Here is a 22,192-nt window from a genome sequence, read left to right as displayed (position 1 = left end):
TTTAAGATCATCAAGTCCAACCATTATCTAACTCTTCGAAGTCTGGTGCTGAACCATTTCCCTCAGCATCATATCCGGTGCTGCTAAGAAGTCGGAGCAAGTCCTGCACATGACACATCCCGGCGTCCTGCCGAGGAGCCACCGGCCCCCCAGCACAGCTCCCCCTCCCTCACCCCCCGCCCCGCCGCGGCAGAGGGACAGCGGTGCCCACACCGCCTCCAGCCGAGCTGGCACCGCCTCCACCCCTCCTCGCTGCCGCCCGCCTTCCGCCCGAGAGCCGGCCGCGGCTCGCTCCTCCCGCTGGATGGGCTGCGGCTGTTTGCTGGCTGAGCCGCCGGGCGCTGCCCGTGCCCTTGCTCGCCGGGAGGCTGCGCCGCTCCCCGGGCAGGCTGCCGGACGCTGACGCCGCAGCGATCCTCGTGCCCCCGCGCCGCCATCAGTACCGGAGCCGGCCGGGGGCTGGTGAATAGACGCTCCGTGCTCAGCGCCTGTCTCTCCGGCTGAGCCAGCAGCGAAGAGGCTGAGGTCCGCCGCATTGTGCGAGCCTGCATGGGCACGGCGCGGGGGCGCGGCCGTGGGGCTCCCCCGAGCCTGCCGCCTGTCGCCGTGCCGGCGCCCCCCTCCTCGGCACCGCTTGTAGCCGAGAGCCGCGGAGTTGAGGCATGAGGGATGCTTTTGTGCGCGCTTGCGGGCGGAGCAGCGGCTAACGGCGGAGCTAGCGGCGGCTGGAGCCGCGATTGCGGGGCAGGTCACCCGCGGCTCTCCCGGCGAGCGAGGCTGGGCGCGATGCTGAATTAGACGGCCGGAGCCCTTGCAAGCGTCTGGGCGAGGCCCGGCAGCCCGCAGCAGGCCTGGGTCCCAGCCGAGGTGGGACGGCGCGCAGGCAGCTGCCCATGGCGAGCAGCCGGAGCATCGAGCTGGAGCACTTCGAGGAGCGGGACAAGCGGCAGCAGCGCGCCGGGCCGCGCCGCGGCGGTGGCGGCGGCGGCGCTGGGCCGCGGGGTAACGGACTGATCCCCAGCCCTGCGCACAGCGCCCACTGCAGCCTCTACCGGACGCGGACTCTGCAGGCGCTCAGCTCGGAGAAGAAAGCCCGGAAAGCACGCTTCTACCGCAACGGGGACAGGTACTTCAAGGGCTTGGTATATGCCATCTCCACCGACCGCTTCCGCTCCTTCGATGCGCTCCTGGTTGAGCTCACCCGGTCCCTGTCGGACAACGTGAACTTGCCCCAGGGTGTCCGCACAATTTACACCATCGATGGCAGCAAGAAGCTCACCAGCCTGGATGAGGTGCTGGAAGGTAAAGAGTCTCTGGCGAGTTAGGGGCAAGCAGGGCGGGTTCTGCCCTGGCATGTTGAGGTCGGGCAGGAGCTGGCATCAGGCAGGCGGTGGGTTACGGGCTGGCCCTGCGGGGGGCTCTCCTCTCCCTGCTAGAACCGCAACGAACGTGGTGAAGGGTCTGGAGAACAGGTCTGGTGAGGAGCGGCTGAGGGAGCTGGGGTTGTTTAGCCAGGAGAAAAGGACCTGAGAGTGAGATCTCATTGCTCTCTACAGCTCCCTGAAAGGAGGTTGGAGCCAAGTGAGGTTTGGTCTCTTTCTCCCTAATAACAGGTGATAGGATGGGAGGAAGTGGCCTCAAGTTGCACCAGGGGAGGTTTAGGTTGGATATTAGAAACTTCTTCCCTGAAAGGGTTCTCCAAGACTGGCACAGGCTGCCCAGGGAGGTGGCTGAATCCCAATCCCTGGAAGTGTTTCAAAGAGGCAGAGATATGGTGCTGAGGGACATGGTTTGGCACCAGCCTTGTAGAGTTAGAGAGTGGTTGGACTTGAAGGTCTTTTCCAAACAAAACAATTCTCTGATTCTATTCTGTGATTCCATCATCAATGCTAAGGGGTTGCCTTGCTGAAAATCATCACCCGTGGAGCCCTGCGGGCATGTGGGTCAGGGTTGCCTGCTGCTGTGAGATGCCGTAGTTCTCCCTTTACCACCGTGGGCTGTCTATTTCTCCCATCAGCTGGACAGCAGCTGTCTGCATGTGTGGGGCCGACTCTAGTAGTGGTTGAATAGCAGATACTCTTTTCATCTACAAGTTCTTGGCTACCTTTCAGCCATCACCATTTGTAAAAGAGGGAAATGCTGTGATTTAGTTCTCTAACAGTTGTTACCCTGTCATTGATGGTGGCTTAAACTTTCAGAGGAAGCCCCTGTGCTGTGAAAAGGGAGCTTTATACCATACCAATTATTATGGCAAAGTGGTGTAAAGCCATGTTTTCAGCTGTGACCGTATTCATAGAGGGAATTACCTACCTTGTCTGACTTCCGAAGGCATTTTATAGAATCCAGTGCATTTCAGAATTGTCCCTAAGTAGCTTTTGATAATAGGACTTAGCTGCTAAGGTTACATAGGCCTTGCAAATCTGAGCAGAGCAGTGCTTGACTATATCTCAAAATAGGGCCAGAAGTACTTTTTTCTGAATGAAAACATGCCAGTTATTTGTAGGGAACTACCAGCACCAGGAGATGAATTCCCCCATGTTCTCCCATGATGTCTTGAAACAGAGTTTAAACAGCATTACATGAATCAGCCCTTCAGATGTATTGATTATGTTGTGCACACAGGGAGGTTCATGATCAGTTTACACTTGATGTTTCTCCTCAGGTACCTGATCTGCTACTGCATGCTTCCACCCAGTGACTGTATGCCAAGTGTAGTTGGGTTGCTTTAATGAAGAAGTAGGATTTGTAGGTCTTGTAATTCCTCCTCCTTTTTAGGCTTTGATTTGGAAGCTTCTCTTTTCAAAGCAATGCTGAATCATCTCTTCTGAAGAATTTGATGAGAGAGGGAACCTGAAGAGTTTTATATAATCCATCATTAAAGGCACTGGGAATTTAGGATCAGCCACTCCAGAACCTGAAGGAGGAAGAGAGAGACCACAGCATTTGCTGCATTAAGGGGGTCTCAGTAATAAAAAGATGTGCATGAACATGCTTTTTATAATAGTAACACAGTGCCTGAGGACTTTCCCTATCACATGGTCTACCATAATACTGCTCCACAGTCAAAACAGAGGACATGTGAAATGACTGTACACTTGAAGTGTCAACTGTCAGCCAAAAAATGTTTCCATGATTTGCTGGTTAACTGAGAGAGAACTTAAAAAAACATTGAGATGCTGTAGTGGGGATGGTAGAGAAAGGAAATGAAGCAAACATTGGATAAACTAATGGTAACTTACAGTGAGTTTTGAAATATTGTGGAAGGAATGATTGTAGGTTTTTATGGCTTAACAGAAAGCAAGGACAAATGACTTGCTTGCCAGCTGTACAAATGCAGTGTGCACTCTCACAACTCTATTGAAAGTTCATAACTGAAAGAAAAAGCTTCCTTCTTCAAAGAGGCATTGAGTGAGTGACCTTTGTCATTGCTCCTCACTGGGAGAATAAAGCAAAGCAAATGTCACAACTGAAATGCCAGTTCTGTACTTTCTCAGTAAAATAAAAGAAGGGGAAAAAAGGGTCCAAATTACTTAGTCATCTATCCGTGACCAATACAACTCTTAGGAATCTTAACAAAATCCTGTAGCATCACAGTTGGATTAGCATGTTTTCCAATTAGCATGCCAGAAACTTTGTCAGTATAAGTCTAACCACCATACAGAGGGCAGGAAGTAAGCTGCTATCATGTAGTGAATCTGTCATTCCTTGAAATTATCTGAGCTCTTTGCCAGCTGTTTTGTCCTTGAGGTGCTGAAAGAGGATCTGATTTGTTGTTATTGTCTTTATCTTTTACAGTTCAAGCACAGCAAGCTTGAATTTTTGCTCTAGAATAAATACTTGACCATTGGTGATATCCTAAAGCTTGAACTTCAGTAGCACCAGAAGTAGTTTTGAGTGATGTTTTGTTGTACTGCTTTTCAATGTTCAGCAAGAAAAATAAAATCAAAGTAGAGTTATTTACTGACATGTGAAGGAGGCCTCAGGGGTCTCAGGGGGGTGTGGCACCAGGTGGCCTTAACTGTCTTTTGAAAGCTTTGATCCTGTCCTGCCTGAGCAGGAGATTGGACTGGATGATCTCCAGGGGTCCTTTCCAACCTCAGCTGTTCTTTCATTCTGTGAAAGTTTGTAGGAAGCTGTCATTTGAACCTTCTGATTGAAGTCAATAGAGAGCTAGGAACAATTAGTCATCTGGAAAAATCCTGGTTGTTATCCCAACTTTTTAAAAGTGCATGGGGAACTTAATTGCTGCAGGTGAGGAGAGAGGGTGACTTACACAGGGTTACTGGAGGTGATGTGAAAGTGAAGGAAATTTAAGAAACTGATGAGGAAGGAAGTTCTGTGAAAGGAAGGAAGAAAAAGGAGATCTAAATAACATAATCTTTCACAAAAGGGGATGTTTTATTTTTAGATCAGTCCTTTTATTCATGCTGTAAATATACTGCTCTGGAAATCTGCTTGGCTTTGTGTTCTGGAACACAAGAAAGGGTCCTTTCCTGTGATTCCTGAACTTAGAAGGTTACTAGCTGTACTGACTCTTGCACTATGCTGAATAAGCAACTTTTGGCACCCTTGAAACTAGTGAGTTCCACCAAAAGAAGCTGAGGAATGTGAAGTGAGTAGGTGAGATGCACCTATCCCTGCCCTGTGTGTTTCACAAGGGTACACACACTGAGATATGGAGACTAACAGTTTTCTTCCTACATGTGCCAGCTGCATCCTTCAGAGTGTCATTTAAAACCATGATGGTTTATGTGACTCAGGAGATAGTAATTAGTGCTTGTCAGTTAGTGCTACTTATCTTTCGCACTCTGCACAAGCAGGTCAGAAAACCTCATTTAAAGGCTCTTGTTGCAAGTATCCTGACTCAGGATTTTTGGGTGTAGTGCACAATTAATTTCTTCCTTACATTACCCACACCATGGTGTATCCACAACTGGTTTGTACCCTAATGCTAAGGAAAATGAGTATTTGCAAGTCTTTTTTTACCAGCCTCTATTTTTAAGGACAAAGAGTCTGAATGTTTCTAGGCTGTTATATCCCAAGCTGTGAGCTTCACCTCACCAAACTTGTGCTGTGAAGAACCCCAAGATGTCAGGCAGGTCTTTCCTCAGAACTACACAGTGTTGCAAGTGCTGTAGGTTGGGGATGCAAAAGTACAAGACACACTCTCTTTGCTCTAGTATCTAGAGCTGCATGGCTAAGTTTTGGAGAGTTCATGGAATGGTAAGTATGATACTTAGGCTGTTAGCTCTCTGAAACCTGAATCCTTCTACAGTTCCCTTAAACTGGATACACACAGCACAGAGAGGTCTTGCTTCATGGACAGTGCATCTGGAGTTGAATGCAGTACAGGTAAATTATGTAGAGCAGATAATGTTTCCTTCTTTGTAGGCAGTGTTTCAAGTCTTTTGTCTTTCTCTTAATATAACACAGAGAATCAGAAGGAAACTTACTTCCTTTGTTGGTTATATCATGACTCAAAATATCAGCAGATGTTCCTCCTTTTAAGTGAGCCTATGCCTCATTTGAGGAATTTTGGGTGTTAGCAGGGTGTCTTTGGGGAAGGATTGACATGTTTGGACTGCTCTGGGTGCTGCCGTGAAGCACTGGATGGAAGGCACATATGCTCTGGTGAAATTAGGATGCCAGTTTATAAGGAGCCTTCGTACTTCTGCCAAAACTGCTCTGCAGCCTAGTTAAGCTTTCTGCTGCAGAATAGTTTGGCAGGGTTCAGAGTCCCAGCTGTATCCTGTGTCTGTGGTCTTTGCATTTTTTTCTGAATTAAAAAGAAAAAAAGTATTGCTTACTAGATCCTTCTGCTCCATTAGCCTGTAGTTTACTTCTTTACCCACAAATCTCAATGTAATATTAGTGACTGACTTCTCTCTCTCTCTGAATCATTGAATGCTTTGGATTGGAAGGGACCTCAAAGATTCGAACCCCCTGTCATGGGCAGGGACACCACCTGCTAGACCAGAAAGCTCCAGGCCCTTTCATCCTTCTGCCTCTTGGAGAAAAACTTGGGATGTCATTTTTTGAGACTGAGGATGTGGGTTAGAGAAATAACCCAGAGTTAAAGATGTCCTTTGCCATGGTCTGCATCCTGAATAGTGCTGTCAGGCATTGAAAGAGTTGTGGCAAACAACAAAGAGCAGTTTGAAAACTGTTCCCTTCTGAAAAAAAGGCCAACTAATCTTCAGTCTTATGGCAAGGAATGGAGGAAAGGAAGAAATTCCTTAGGTCTGGTGCCATTTTAAGGGATTTGATGTAAAGGTGTCTATCACTAGCCTGTCAGAACACTTTGTTACCTGACCTCCCTTTCATGACTTCAGGAGATACCAGCAGTGCAGGCTTAGAATTAGAAAAGAAATTGAACTGCAGAAGTGTGGATATCTGTTCATGTTCCTGTGGTGTCAAAGCCTCGCTTGTGGCCTCAGTAGGTGTTTGCTGGTCTAAAAATTGTTGAAGTGAATAACTCCTAGTAAATGAATGTGTCGTGCATGGCAAGGACACACCTGCTGAAAAAAATGGTCGTCTTTTTTTTTTTTCTTAATGTACAAAAAATAGCTGCAAACCCCTGTTAACTTCTGCCAACGTCATCCTCTCTGCAGGTGAAAGTTATGTCTGTGCTTCCAATGAGCCCTACCGCAAAGTTGACTACACCAAGAACGTCAATCCCAACTGGTGTGTGAACATCAGGACCGGCACCAGTCGATCCTTGCCCTCTCTGACGTCCACAAAGAGCGAGGTGAAGGAGAGTAAAGATTTCATTAAACCCAAACTGGTGACTGTTATCAGGAGTGGAGTCAAGCCACGCAAAGCTGTGAGGATCCTGCTGAACAAGAAGACTGCGCACTCCTTCGAGCAGGTCCTGACTGACATCACAGAAGCCATTAAGTTAGACTCGGGTGTAGTCAAGAGACTCTGTACGCTGGATGGCAAGCAGGTAGGAGACTGAATTTGCTGTGCCCAGTTCATCTAAGCTGCTTTTTCCCTATAACTGGAGTTCTTGTACTGTGTATGCTTTAACCTACTTCTGAGTAAATACAGTTTAATGGCAGCTCCTCAAATCATCATTATACCTACAAACAATTACATTCTTGTATAATGACAAAGAGGTTAACCAGTTTTCATTCTAACTTCAAAAACATAGCTATCTTTGTTGTATGCTAACTGTTGCTAAGATTGATTAAGTTTATGTGAAACATTTGCAAGCAAACTTATTACAATACACCTGTGCTTTCAGAAGCAGAGTCCTGCTTTCAGACTGCTCCCTAGTGTGAGGGATGTTAAAAGATAGTGCTGTCTCTTTCCACTGCATTGCCATAGGTTTGCTATTTAAGTAGTAAAAGGACTGAAATGTTTTCTGGAGGTGGTAACTGACAGGCTCTCAGGTCAAGAATCTTACTTGAATAATTCTGGGAGGCACAATCCTATCTTTGCCACTTGGTTTTGCCTTTAATTTTACCACTGCAAAAACATGCTGCCAGGACTAGTGATGCAGTAGGTCTTTTATTGTCAGAAATACAGAGGAGGGACCCACAGAATGTTCTGCTGCAGCAGGTTAAAGCATCAGGAATACATTAGCTGTTGATCACTCAGGTTAATGACTCAGCCCTTCAGGCAACAGGACTCTGATACTTGATAGTTTTATTTGACATGATGTGGCACTTGGACTGCCTTGTGAACGTAGTACTAGAGAGCAGCACAGGCTGCAGAGCAGATCACATTCAGTATCAGGTGTCTGGACTGTTGTGTTGTTGACTAAATATTAGGATCCTTGCTCATTCATTGAGTATTGGGTTCACACTGGGGGCCCTTGCTGCAAGAAAGTTATTGAGCTGCTGGAGCAGGTCCAGAGAATGGCAAGGAAGCTGGATGAAGGGTCTGGTAAATAGGTCCTGGGAGGAGGAGGAGTGGCTGAGGGAACTGGGGTTGTTCATTCTGGAGGCTGAGGGGAGACCTCATTGCTCTCTGCAACTCCTCCCTGAAAGGAGGTTATAGCCAGGTGGGGATAGGTCTGTTCTCTCTCGAAACAAGTGATAGAATGAGAAGAAATCGCCTTAAGTTGCACCAGGGGAGGTTTAGGTTGGACGTTAGAAGACACTTCTTGACGGAAAGGGTTCTTAAAGAGTGGAACAGGCTGCCCAGGGAGGTGGTTGAGTCCCCGTCCCTGGGGGTATTTGGTGCTGAGGGTCAAGGTTTAGCCTTGGTGGAGTTAGATAATGGTTGGACTTGATAATCTTGGAGGTCTTTGCCAGTTGGAATGATTCTGGGATTCCACAGCTGTCTTTGCAGTCCTACATACCTATATGTTCAGACAGACTCCTCGTAAAAGTTCCAGTTATGTTTGAACGAAAGTGAGACTTTTGCTCATCAAGCTTGTTCTAAACTGCTTAAAGAGCACCTTTTTGAGTGGAACGTTGCTAGCACATGTTCAGTAGAACAAGTGCACTTAGATGATCTCAGGATGAGGTCCTTCTCTCTGGTTATGTGCTGTGGCACGTTTTTGTAATCAAATACAAGAACTGTTTCTATTCCTTCATATTAATTGTAGTAGGGCAAATGCATCAGTGAGATCCTTGATTTTCAGTATGGGGTGGCACTGTAATGTGCTCTTTAGTTCTTCTAATTGGTTTGATTTTTAATGAGGTTTGGTAAGAGAGAATCACATCCAAAATGTGATATAGCCCTGTTTAATTAACACAAAAATAGCTTTGAGGATATTTATTACATAGTCATTAGTCTCTTTTGCCCATGAAGTCTTCTGTTACTGTCTTGATAAGATGATTTTAATCTTCTCAAGTAGATTGAAGAGGTAAATCTCAACTGAGAATCCCAGTCTTTGCAGTTTCCCTTCCTGATCTGTTGCATTAACACAGCAGAAACCCAGTGGTCTGCATTGATGTAGAAGATGCAGTAGTGCATGAGGGATCAATACAATTAATTAACATTGTATCTCACATATATTGCCTGCACATTATTGTTATCCATGGTAGGTGATGGCTGTCTTCAGTTCACAGTGAGGATGGTCTTTAGCAATGCCCTGGAATAAGCAAAAGATTTCTAATTGCTGCAGTAGCTCCTCCTGCTCTTCTATGGTAAAGGCTTTCCCATAGGCTTTTGGAGGGAGTCTTTGCTTGCATAACCACAGTACAATTGTGATTGAGGTGGTCATGGGATATAGTGCCCCAGATACAAGACTATGATTTTAAAAGCCCTGATAATGAAAGCTTCCTCAGAATCATAGAGTGGTTTGGGTTGGAAGGGACCTTAAAATTATCTAGTTCCAGCCCCCTTTGCCATGGGCAGGGACACCTCCTACTAGCCCGGCTTGCTCAAGACCCCATCCAACCTGGCTTTGAACACTTTCAGACTTGGAGCCTCCACAGTTTCTCTGGGCAACCTGTGCCAGTGCCTCACCACCCTCATGAGGAAGAATTTCCTCCTAATGTCTCATTTAAGTCCAGCTTCTTTCAGACTGAAGCCATTACCCCTCGTCCTGTCACTACATGACTTTGTCAAAAGTCCCTCTCCAGCTCTCCTGTAGCCTCTCTAAGGTCCCCTCAGAGTCTTCTCTTCTCCAGGCTGAGCAACCCCAACTCTCTCAAGCCTGTCTTCATAGCAGAGGTGCTCCAGCCTTCAGCTCTTCATCTTGGTGGCCTCCCCTGGACCCATCCTTCTTGTGCTGAGGAATCCAGAGCTGAACACAGGATACCAGGTGGGGTCTGAGCAGAGCAGAGGTGCAAAATCCCCTCCCTCCCCTTGCTGCCCATGTTGTTGAGGATGCTGTCCTCAACAGCATGGTTGGTTTCTGGGCTGCAGGCTACCATTGCAGGTTCAAGTTGAGCTTCTCATCAGCCAGCACCTCGAATCCCTCTACTTATCTAGGAGCACAGAGACTTCTGAGGTTTTTCTTGGTTTGTTGCTTCCCCCCCCACCCCCCCAGTGAAGGGCTGATCCCAACATGAGGCAAGAGGGTGGCTTTTTCTCTCATTGTTCATTGCTCATGTACTTAGAGGTTGGTGCCCAAGGGCTTTGTGGAGTTTGGCAAATAAAAAGTTGCAGTGCTGCCAATTGCCAATTGGTGGAAATCTCTGAGCTGATTTTCTCTAATGTAGTAATTGCTTATTCTTCTAAATCTGCCAGGGAGGCAGAGCTTTTATGTTGGTTGAAGTGTTGGCACAGCTTGAAAGTAACCATTAAAAAAAATAAAAGAAAGAAAGAAAGAAGGCATTTTGTAAATGTCTGTGCTCCTATAAATGTAGCTCTTGTGTTTCTCAGGGTTTGGTTTCTGTCTTTTCCCTGCTCCTTTGTGTTTTTATCATTGAGGAAAGACCTATTTTGCAGGTGTTGTGAGGGAATAGGTTTAGGTCATATTTTCTGTTTACTAAGGAATTGATACTGAAAATGAGGGGTTTAAAACATTCATCTCTAAGATTTGTATCCTTTTATTAGGCAGCATGGTGTTCCCTTAACTTATGGGGCAGGCTTTGTGTTCCAAGGTAACTATTTAGCCATGTGTATTAAGAAGTGATCAGGAGGCTAATGACCTGTGAGGACATCTTTCTAATTTTAAGCAGTATGACAGAAAGGATGCCCTCAAAATAGCTTTGATTTACTCTCCTGATTTGATTAATCTTGATTGTAGTAACATATTGGTGATAATAGTTACACAGAGGATAATAACCACACTGCAGAATTGTCAGGGTTGGAAGGGACCTCAAGCATCATCTAGTTCCAACCCCCTGCCATGGGCAGAGGCACCTCACACTAGATCCTCCTTGATTATTGTGTATGAAGTCAGATGATTGTCTGGCCTTTAATTGTCAGATTCTACAGCATTTACAAATGTTTCCTTTTAGCTTCAATCCAGATGCTCTAACTTCATATATATTAGTGCTCTGGAGCCTCAAGTACAGATATCTTTTTCAGTCTATTGATGCAAGGCTGACTTCTCACTTTTAAGCTGTTGAGCCACCATTTTTTTTTCACCTTGCAAGACTTTTGTGATGGTTCTTGTGAGGAAAAAATACTCCTGTAAAAGTAACCAGGCTTTAACTTCCCAGTGTAGGCTTATGCTAGTGCAGCCTTTGTGCTGCTGATGCTGTTTATCTGATCTATTTGCTTGGCCAATGTGCTTTCCTTAGCTGGCTGCCTTTGTGCGTTCTGTGCTTTGCTGGAATCTGTCACTATCCTACTGTGAATTAAGGACAGTCAGACTGACCCTTCTCCAGTGGGGAAGTTAACCCTTAGTTATCTTACGAGGGAATGGAGAATGCAAGCCAAACAAGCTTCAGTCTTGGGAAGCTGCAGAGTGTAGGGTAGCAACTTAATGGTAAATTATCTGCATTAATTGTTCAAAAGAATATAATGGTTGAGGGGGGAGGGTGCGTGTGGGGAGTTTCCTGTGAGAAACTTACAAGAAGCCATACAGAACTCTGAAGAAAATGAAATCTTCACTCCAGGAATATAGTAACTTTTTAACTTCGATGGATTAATATCCCTAACAGGACTGAAAAGGTGTGGGAGCTACCTTGTCTGTACTTCATTCCCCAAACAGTGAGAAACATACCATAAATAACAATTTTTTTAAGGTCTTTTTTGATGGGCCATAGGTATTTTGGCTATCTCTGAAACAAGAAAAGCTCCCTAATTTTCTGTTAATGAAGTTTTTCATAAGGTGCTCATTAAATGCAAATGGGTAACTGAGGCAAACAGATAGTGCACTTGGAAGCATTCCTCAGACTCCAATGACAGATCTGAAAAGTCTGAGTAAAGATGATAGCTTCTGTAAACTGAAATTTGTATTTGCTTTGTAGTGGAGACCAGCTGGAGCTGTTAACAGATCCCTCATAAAGGGCAGATAGCAAAACAAAGGATGAGCAGGAGGAGTCCAAGAGACGCTGCCTGTGTTGTTTGAGGAGTTCTCATACAGATGTCTGTCACTCAGCTCTTGCTGAATGCATTCTTACATCACTGGCTGATATCTCATGGCAGGATGAGAAACAACTGTAACAGAAACTCATTTCCATGTTATCAGGGAAGCTAATTGAAAGCTACTGAACCCAAAAGAGGTCTTCATCTCGTGTCTCAGGCTCTAACCTGGCACAGACACTTTCACAAATGTATTGGGAAGGGCACAGGTTTGAATTTTTGCTACAGCAAATTTTGCAGAGAACATAGAAAGCTCCAGCATTTTTGCTGTTCTAGTTCTGCTGCAATTTAAACCACTTTAAGCTGAAATGTATTAACCTTCACCTGTGTGTGGGGGGGAGGAGGAATCCTTAAGTCCTTGCATTCCTCACAACTCTTAAAAAGGATTATATATTGCTACAGAGGAGTGCCAGCAGCTGCTGCAAAGGGAGTGAGTCTCTGCATTGCAGATCCCACAGAAGTTTAGCATTTATGGGCAAGGAGTATTTCCTCTCCTAGCTTCAAGCCTTGGAACAGTTCTCATAGTCATGTTCATAGGGAATGAATTAAAAAAAAGTAGCAACAGAGAGAAGGAAATGATTTCTGTGACTCTGTGTACAGGAAAGGAAATTAATAGGCTTGAAGTTAATCAGATCTAATGGAATTGAGCAGTAAATAGTCACTGCAAAATTAACCTTCATCACAGAATCACCATGGCTGGAAAAGACCTCTAAGATCATCAAGTCCCACCATTGTCTGCCTCTACCAGAGCCACTGCTACACCATGTCTGTGGTGAATGGAGGGCTGATTTTTGTTGGAGTGGTTAGATGAGGGCTGCCAGTCTCAGGGATTTCTGAAAACTTTGGGGTGTGTTTGGTTTTGAGTGTTTTCAGTAAATGAAAGCTATTGGCAGCTGTGGGAGAGCTGCAGAGCTAGAGATAAAATAACATTGAAATGTGCCTGTTTACACACCTGCACCCCCCAGGGAATCCCTACAACAAGGAGCTGTTCAAGGCCAGGGTGGATGGAGCCTTGAGCAATGTAGGCTGGTGGAAGGTGTCCCTGCTGTGGCAGGAGGGTTGGGACTAGATGACTTTTAAGGTCCCTTGCAAATAAGTTTTAGCCCAATGCTAACAAACCTCTTCTAATATGTGATATAAAATGTGATTTAAGGTGAATTGGGATTATATTAGAGGTTGGAATTGTTTCAGAGAACAACTGGGGAGAGATGTTGTCTACTCAGTGTGGGATACAGATGCTGCAAGTCTAAGGAAAACAAGAAAGTGCAAGTGGCCCTAATCTTGAGGAAGTCTGTATGTCAGGAAATGAATTCATCCATGGACACTGCTATGTGTTATTTTTATTCAGACTACAATCAATATGCTCAGAACTGGGAGCTGGAATTATTTATTGCTAGAAGGAAGAAGGAAATAATCATACTTGAGCAGAAGAGAGAATCTGGGGCTCTGTTTGTGGCCACAGAACTATTCCCATCTGTAGTTATTTATGGAAACTAACCTGAAATTACCTGTGCCCTGTCATGGGTGCAGGGATCTGGAAAACACCCTAGATATGGAAATACAGAGATCTTTGCAGCTACAAATCTCGTCATGGAATACTTTCTGCAACGCTTTCTGCCACAGGCAGCTAATGTGTGGTTGGAGATTTCCCCTAGAAAGCATTGACAGTTTTGATTACAGTTGTCAAAGGATCATCCTACCACAGTCCAATTAAAACTATGAAGAAATAAAAAAGAAAAGGCAAACCTGTAAGGATCTTGTAACAAAATCGTGATGCTCGATGTGCTGCAGAACAAGTACTGAAAAAGAAACAGCCATGAACATCCAGTGAGTCATCCCAGAGTGTTAAACTGGCAGTGAGCAGTCAGGCTGAGGAAGCTCTTCAGCTTTGGTGCTTAAGCAGAAAGAAAAGAAATCAAGGTCATGCCGTGTGAAACAGCCACAGTCTAGCACTGGGAAACTTGGCTCTCTGCAACAAAGGTCTTTAGAATCTCTTGTGGGCTGGGAGTGGGAACATCAAAAGTCCACATTACAGTTACAGATAGAACAGAGAACGTATCTCTGCCTCTCCACGGGGATGTGTAGTTCTAACTTTGGGAATGTACTGTAACATTACTGAGAAGGGGCTCTGCTGAGGGTCAATGTATCGTTCAGTAAGGTGTAGATATGTAATTAGTGATACCCCTGTGCCACCAAACTGACAGGTTGGTGATGTGGGATGTTAAAATAACAGAGGATTTCTAGAATTGAGCACAAAACCAGCCCCTGGTGCCGAGTCAGCTCTTCAAATGAGAGTGTGGCAACTGGAAACAGGGAAATTGCTGATGTTGGAGCTCCCAGCGAGCCTCTGTGTCCTGTTCAGTGCCATCCCACTCGTTGGAGTCTCTCTGGTTCTACAGTGTGTCAGTCCCCTGGGTTTTCCACTGGGGTCTGTGCACACCAAGAGCTGCCAGCACTTGCTGCCAGTGAGCTGCTGCGCAGTGTGGGAAGGCTCAGAGCGGTGCCCCCAGCGCTCAGGCTGTGGCTTTGTTGTGTGCATGCAGTCCTTGCAGTGCTGGCTTACAGGCTGGGCTGTGCCACAGCTCCTGGGATAAAAGAGTGGTATGCAGCCATTGTCTGCCATCTGCCATGCTGGAGATGGAATCACATGGCTTGGAAGCTAAACCTTGGGAATTTGTTGTGTCCCGCTGAGCCTGGCCATTAACAGATAATTAGTCTGGTAAAAAAATCTTTTGAATTCATTCTGCAGCCGTCATAGGCCAGATTAGAATTTGTGTCACAGGTTCCTCATTACTCCAAGATCCTCAGGATCTTGGACATTTTTTCCCCTTATAATTGAATTACCCTGTGTTAGTCCAGCAAAGAGTTCTTGCATCATCACATTTAAACATGCAAACAAAGCCTGTTCCATCTTACAATATAAAGCTATTTATCAACGACATAGGAAGGGGTTTCAAGGTTGCATTTTCTCCATTCCTGTTCAGGCAACAGTCTCTTAGCAAGCTTTCTCCATAAGAGTTGGCTCAAACCAAACCAAACCAAAACAAAAGCCACTTCAAGCATTCACAGCAGAAGTGCAACCTCTGCCTACACAGTTTCCCTTAGCAGGCTTCCTGTTAAATTAAGTACTGTCAATCCAAAATTAAGTTTGCACACAGACCCCAGAAACATTTGAGTCTTGCCCTGTTCAGCCTGGAGAAGAGAAGGCTCCAGGGAGACCTTATAGCAGCATTTCAGCATTGGAAGGGGACCTCCAAGAAGGCTGGGGAGGGACTGTGTAGAAGGGTGTATAGCACTAGGACGAGGGACTAGAGGAGGGGAGATTTAGGTTGGACAGTAGGAAGAAGTTCTTTACTATGAGGGTGGTTGAAAGCTGGCACAGGTTGCCAGAGAGGTGGTTGAGGCCCCATCCCCGGGGACATAAGATCAGGCTTGATGGGACTCTGAGCAACCTGATCTAATTGGACATATTCCTGCTTGCTGCAGGGGTTTGGACAGGATGACCTTTAAAGGTCCCTTCCACTGCAGTCTATGATTCTGTGGCTTTCAGGAATATCCATAGTGGGTTGAGAAAAATCAGCACAAGTCCAGTTGCAGGCTCTAAGCTGTCATGTTTTGTTTGATCTTAAATGCAACGAAGGAATCACAAGAATCAGCTTTGGACTTCACTGCAGTATTGCAGAACGCTGTGTTTAAATCTTGTATGTAAACAGTTCAGGATGCCCGAGTTCCTCTGCCTTCATTAATAGTTCTGATTCCTGTAAAGGCACCATTTTGTAACTGCTATGTACTCAATGTGAATATTTGTGTAACAATTTCAAAGGGCTCATTTTTAGACTAATAAGTAAAGAGTTTTATAACCAAAAAATTACTATTGCTGCAGTCCCCTTTCCACAAAAGAAAAATCCTGTTAGGGAAACATCTCTGGAACACTGAGCAGATGCAGTGTGAGGCACGGATTCCTGGAGTTGCAGTTCACTTTTCCATACCATATTCCAAGCAGCAGTTTCAACATGGTGTTCACAGAAAAAACAAACAACAACCAAAAACCAAAAAACAACCAGATGGTTTCTAAGCTAATTAGGAATGGTGAGGTTAATAGCTTATTTTATATTCCCTTCTGGGCAATCTGCATCTCCACTACAAATGTTTCTGGGAAGGCTCTGAAAAAGAAAAAATATATCTATATCTATATTCCACTGATCCAGTAGGAGCTTTCTAGAAACCCTTTTAGCATTAGAAAACCTTTTAGCTTATGAGACCCCTCCTGGAGTACTGCACCCAGTTGTGTGATCCCCAGCACAAGAAGGACAGGGAACTGTTGGAGCAGATCCAGCGGAGGACATGAGGATGATCAGAGGGCTGGAGCAGCTCTCCTGTGGGGACAGGCTGAGAGAGCTGAGGCTGTTCAGCCTGGAGAAGAGAAGGTTCTGGGGAGAGCAGTCTTCCAGTACCTGAAGAGGTTTACAGGAGAGCTGAGGAGGGACTTATGACAAGGGCTTGTTGGAGGTGTCCCTGCCTATGGTAGGGTAGTTGGAACTGGATGATCTTAAAGGCCCCTTCCAACCCAAAGCATTCTGTGATTCTACCTGTATGTTAGGGATAAATGAGCCATGTTCCTGTTAGCCCTCAGACTTTCCACTTGCAAGACTTGTTAATGGCAATATATGGTTTGTGTTAGCACAGATCACATCTCTGGGCTTTTTACTGTAAGCAACTTCCACGAGAGCTTTTTGTCTAGGGAAGGCTTTGCAAGTGTTACGGAGGTGGGTAGAAGGTTGGACTTGATGATCTTAGGTCTTTTGCAATCTCAACGATTCTGTGAGTGAAGGGAGACAGGCACTGCCAACCCATGGCAATGCACTGGATCCTTCCTAAGGTACCAGCAGAGAACGTCAGGGGAAGTCAGATCAAGTCTGTGCACTGGGATGTGCAGAGACGAATGAGGACTCTCGCAGTGAATCAGCCCAAAGTAGCTGGGCAGTGAGTGTTCTAATTTTGAACACTAAATCACTTGATCACTGACAGGGCCCCATGGAGGTCTGCTTGGCATGCACAGTGAAACTCTACTCAGAGCTAGTAAAAACAACATATGTTCCCAGAAGCTGCTTAGGAAGCTCTTCAGGCACTGGGGAATATCTGCAAAAGCCTTAGACCTTGAACGTAGAAATAAGGACACCAATAACCTGATAACTGTTCCAGAGAGAGGCCAGGATGCTGTGGTGGCCTTCCTGGCCACCTGGGCACAGGCTGGCACTTTGTATGTGGAATTTCTGTAATTTCAGCTGTGAGATGGGTTTAGTTGAAGTGGTGAATAGAGAGTGTGGATAAGCTTCATTTTGTTTCTGTACTTCCAGAAATAGATTTTTATGCCTCTGCATAACAACATGAAATTGCCCCCAGTCATGTGCTTTGACTGGTAGTTGGAATCGTGGAGTTACTTAATTTGATGGATTTTTATTTTTGTAATAGAATTGGAACAGAAACCTGACTGTAGCAGCTACCACATGGATGGTGCAAGCCATAAAACAGTGTGGGTTAGCAGGGACCTCTAAGGGTCATCTAGACCAGCCCCTGCCCTGCAGTGAGCAAGGACATCTTTAACTAGATCAAATTGCCCCATCCAGCTTGACCTTTGTGGTTTGCAGGTACTAATGTTTTTCATGGAACCTGGGTTGAAATGAATCACCTTTAATTCCATTTCTAAATATCACTGAAGCTGCAAAATGCTCCTTTCCTTTCCAGTTTGCTCAGTTCTTTAAATCCTTCCTCAGGGACTGTTTGCTGATTTACAGTCATTGATAGGCTTGAGGAAATGCCTATGCTTGCAAAATGAAGTTTGGTTTGCAACTGCTGTGCTCAGACCTGGAACAGGCTCCCCAGGAAGGTGCTTGAATCCCCATCCCTGCAGGTGTTTCAAAGAGGCAGAGATGTGGTGCTGAGGGACATGACTTAGCACCAGCCTTGGCAGAGTTAGAGAAGGGTTGAACTGGATGATCTTGGAGGTCTTTTCCAACCAAAATAATTTGATGGTTCTCTGACCACGAATTATTTCCAGGGATGAGGCATCCACCACCTCTCTAGGCAACCTGCTCATGTGTAAAACTGTAAAGCTTCCACTTAAAGCTTAAAGAGTTATGAAAAATTATTTGTACCCTTCATCAAAGGACCTTTCCAGATTCTGTCTTTTATTCTGTCTGCACTGCCCACAGGGTTTGAATTTCTTGTATCTGTGGAAAAATAGTTCTCATTTCAAGGAACTGCTGCTTCTGGAAGCTCTCCAGTGCACAATGTTTGCCCATGAGCAGTGGAAACCTTGGACTGCATTTGGATATCGCTGCGTGTCACAGCAACTCTTCTGATCTAAGGAGTCAGAGACATGAAAGCATGTTGAATATTTGACCACAGGATTTTATTAAAGTTCCCTATAGTATATGAATTCCATGTTTTTCAAGTAGATGATGAGCTAAGGGCACTGATTTCTAGACTAGTACAAGAGAGGTAATTTTACGGAATATTAAGTAGCCCAGCATATTTCAAGTGCATTTGTGTTGTGGAGCAGGGTGCCATTAAATCCATCCAGTGTTACTGAATTGGGTGAGCCAGCTCTCCGTCTTTATGTGCAGACCTGTTCTTCTGATGTTCTTTCATAATACAAGCAGCTGTTATTTTTAGACCAGCAGCTCTGTGGTGAGGTGGAAGGTTGGCTCTGTGAAGTCAGGTGCTATTTTTGGTCCTGCTTCCCAGGCTTCCCAGTTGTGCTGCTGGAGGAAAGAATGTTCTGCTGACCTTTGAGCTGCTGTGATTAATGCATCTATGGGCAAAGATACAATCCTTGTTTTGTGACTGAAAATACTGTTGTGGGGTTTTTATCTCTTTAAACAAACTGGATTATGGCCATATAAGCTGCATTTGTTAATTAGTTGCTTCCAGTTTCCACTTACTCCATGTTTAGCAAGGCTGTTTCTTTGTGTAATTCTTGAACTTGAGATGCATGACATTGAATTTCACTGTTTGACATACTGAAGTGACTGATCCTTGCTGAAGTAGTGGCTAGTGGTGCAGCAAGGGCTGTTCTGGACTGCTTTGTGTTCCAGGGATAGACAAGTGTGGGCCTTTTGAACCATGTGGAATCAGACTTGCAGCCCGTTTCATCTGCAATTATCCTGCAGCTCAATAGCTGCACATAATCAGTGCACTACTTGAAACAGCATCTTGCAAAAAGAGATCATTTTGCCCTTTGGAAAAAAAACTGGTGAATGGACTTTGCCAGAAAGCCCTAGAGTACTGGAGAGGCTGTAACAAATAGATAGGTGTGGGAGCTCATTTTAACTTGTGCATATTTCTACAGCTCCTTTTTCTGACTGGCATTTCCATCGCTGCAAGGATGATCAGTTGGGATCACTCCCAAATGCCATCTCCCATTCCCACATGTGCTCATCCTCTGAATTAAACATCAAGATGTTAAAACCCAAAATCTATGCAAAAAATGTGTTTCAAACTGAAACACAAGTAGGAGGTGAGGAGTGCTCCTTTCTGTCATCTGTTGCCGCTAGCTGCCTGGCTGTGTGAGTCGTGGTGACCTGAGCAGTCTGTCGGTGCAGTCCTCCTGCCTTGTCATCCTGTGTTAGGCGTTGCCTGGGCTCACTGCCAAGCCTTTGCTGTTTACAAGGCAGCAGGCAAAGATTTTGCTTTTCTGTTTTCTTTCTTACTCTTTAGATTCCCTGTGGGACAGAAGGGTTTGTCTTCCTCATTTTTCCACTGCTGCTGCTCATCAGGGAGTGCCAGTGAAAGGAGATTCATTTTCTGGCAATGGCTGTAATAATGTGACACAGCTATTGATTAAATAGTCATTTAGGAAGCTGCCCTACAAGAATTAGTCTCATTATGGTCTTTGTTTCAACAGTCTTTTTTTCCTCCTTTTTATTTTTTTCTCTCCTGTTTTGCTAAATAAGTTAACAATCCACCTTTATCCACCACAGGCAAACTCAACATTTGCACATCTTTAGAAGTGAAAAACTTAGTTTTACTATCCTTGTTTCCTCACTTTAATAAATGGCAAGGAACAGACAAAAGTGTGCCAGGTGCAAACCCCCCGTGGTAAATCAATGTCTTGTGGAAGTTCTGACTTACAAATCACATTTATTAGATGGGTTTATTGCAGTGTCCTAACAGAGCTGGGGAGGCCCTCAGACCTTTCAAAGGCTGTGGTTGTGCATATCATGGTAGAATCACAGGATCATTTTGGTGGGAAAAGACCTTTCAGACCATCCAGTCCAACCCTTCTCTAACTCTGCCAAGGCTGGTGCTAAGTCATGTCCCTCAGCACCACGTCTCTGCCTCTCTGAAACACCTCCAGGCGTAGCGATGTGACCACCTCTCTGAGCAGCCTGTGCAGTGTTTGAGAACAGGGAAGAAGTTTCTTCTAATAACCAAACTAAACCTTCCCTGGAGCAACTTGAGGCCACTGCTGAATGTGAATAATTCCACTGACTGCAAAGGAGCTGCTTTCGAGCCTACAACTAACCCACTGCATGGGTTAAAAAGGGTTAAAGTGAGACCTAAAACCAGGTGAACTCCTTGATCTGATCTCTGTTAGTCTATTTCCCATTTTAGTTTCTGCCAAAATTATTGTGCATTTAAGCCTCAGAAATTAAGAGGAATTTGACCTAATTGCAATTATTTTTCAAGAACAAAGCAGATTTGATTTCTTTTTGTCCCAGTCTGCTAATGACCTTATGGAAGCTGGCTGCTGGGGGAGTAGCTATGATGTATTGCATTGTCTTCATGGCTACAGCCGGTAGGAAAGATGTCTGGAGTGTGTGTCCTCAAGCTTTAGGACTCCCCAGCCTACCCTGTACCAGCCTTAGTTGTGCTTAAGCTCTTTGAAGGATTGCATCAGAGGGCAGTGGTTTGCTTGCCCTTCTTTTGATGATGTGTAATTTTTTTTTATTTGGGGATTCTGAGAGGGGTTCTGTAGTGGAGCTGTCACAGCTGGTGAGGAACAGAGATTTTTGCAAGTGTCAAATGCTACTTCTCTATACCACCAGGAATCTTGACCTGCTTTTACAGGCTTACTACCTATCAGGAGTACATGGAGTTTGTTGCTGTTCTTAAGTACAGTATGGGCTTCTGTACTTGCCTGGATCTCAAAGAGCTTATTTTGTCATAGAATCACAGAACGGTTTGGGTTGGAAGGGATCTTAAAGATCATCTAGTTCCAAATACCCTGCCGTGTGCAGGGACGCCTCCTGCCAGACCAGGCTGCTCAAAGCCCCATGCAGCCTTGCCTGCTTTTTTGCCTGCTTCCGCATCACTTAGCGTAGCTGCCTCCAATGCTTTGGCATTTCTGCCTGAGGAGTAGCTGCTGGCTAACTCAAAAAAGAATCCTGGCACTTACAGTATTTTTAAAGAGCATGTCAGGGACTCCTTGGTTTGACTGTTCTCTGGTTTTCTGCTTCCTGATCTGTCTGTTCTCTCACTGCTTACTGCAGACACATCAGGAAACATGACTAAGTATACCCAGGCAAATAGCTGCCTTGAGCTAATCCCGAGCCTGTTTGGTTCTGGGTTTCAGCCGTGAAGGGTATGGATGACTTAGTCATTAGATACGAACATTGGTTAAACACAGAGACTGTTTCTCCTTTGGTTGATTTTTTATATTTAAGTGCAGAGACCAAGGGGAAATTCTGAGGTAAGTAATTCTGTGTGAAAATCACAGTAGGAGAGGGCTGGGAATGCCCTTTTCACCTTCCTTTTGGAGCTCCTGAGGCTGCCCAGAGGAAACTCTTCCTTGGGAAAGTTAAGTCTGCCCCTGATTGTGATGGAACTGAAGTAGCAAACAGAGAGCTGACCTGTTCCTGCAGGACTGCTTTCCTTCCAGTTTGGAATGTAGGACATGCATCAGTCCCTGAGCTGTCAGGCTGACAGCTTCCAAAACACTGCAGGATGTGGCAGTGGAGTGACAGCACTAACTTTATTTGACAAAGGGGAAACAGAAATGATGATTACAAAAGTAACCTGACTGGCAGTCCAGACAAATATTTGGCTTTTGCTTACTCATAAATAAAGGTTGATGCAAGCAGCCAAGGGCAGAACCATCAGGCCAGCATAGCTGTAATCTGGTCCCAGTTATAGAGGGCATTTCGCCTAGAAATACAGAGACCTCTTACAGGCAGTAGCAGGGAGGTTCTATGTAGATTTGACATGCTGACATAAACCAAATGGTTTGCATTTTTTGGTAGCCATTTGTGGA

The 22,192-nt window shown here is 45.2% G+C and overlaps 1 protein-coding gene across 7 annotated transcripts in view; it reads left to right on the top strand.

Moving 5' to 3' along the window:
* Positions 1-893: 893 nt before the first annotated feature.
* Positions 894-22,192, top strand: part of DCLK2 (doublecortin like kinase 2) — a 56,823-nt gene continuing 35,524 nt past the window's right edge. For all 7 annotated transcript variants that reach the window (XM_054392443.1, XM_054392447.1, XM_054392446.1 and 4 more), the window contains exons 1-2: positions 894-1,302; positions 6,612-6,946. In XM_054392443.1, the coding sequence (XP_054248418.1) occupies positions 894-1,302; positions 6,612-6,946 (744 nt within the window). The remainder of the gene's footprint in view (positions 1,303-6,611; positions 6,947-22,192) is intronic.

Source organism: Indicator indicator, chromosome 25, assembly GCF_027791375.1.
Source record: "Indicator indicator isolate 239-I01 chromosome 25, UM_Iind_1.1, whole genome shotgun sequence".
NCBI classification, from domain to species: Eukaryota; Metazoa; Chordata; class Aves; order Piciformes; family Indicatoridae; genus Indicator; species Indicator indicator.
The sequence above is the reverse complement of the archived record's forward strand: the minus strand, read 5'-3'. Positions and strand labels throughout refer to the sequence as shown.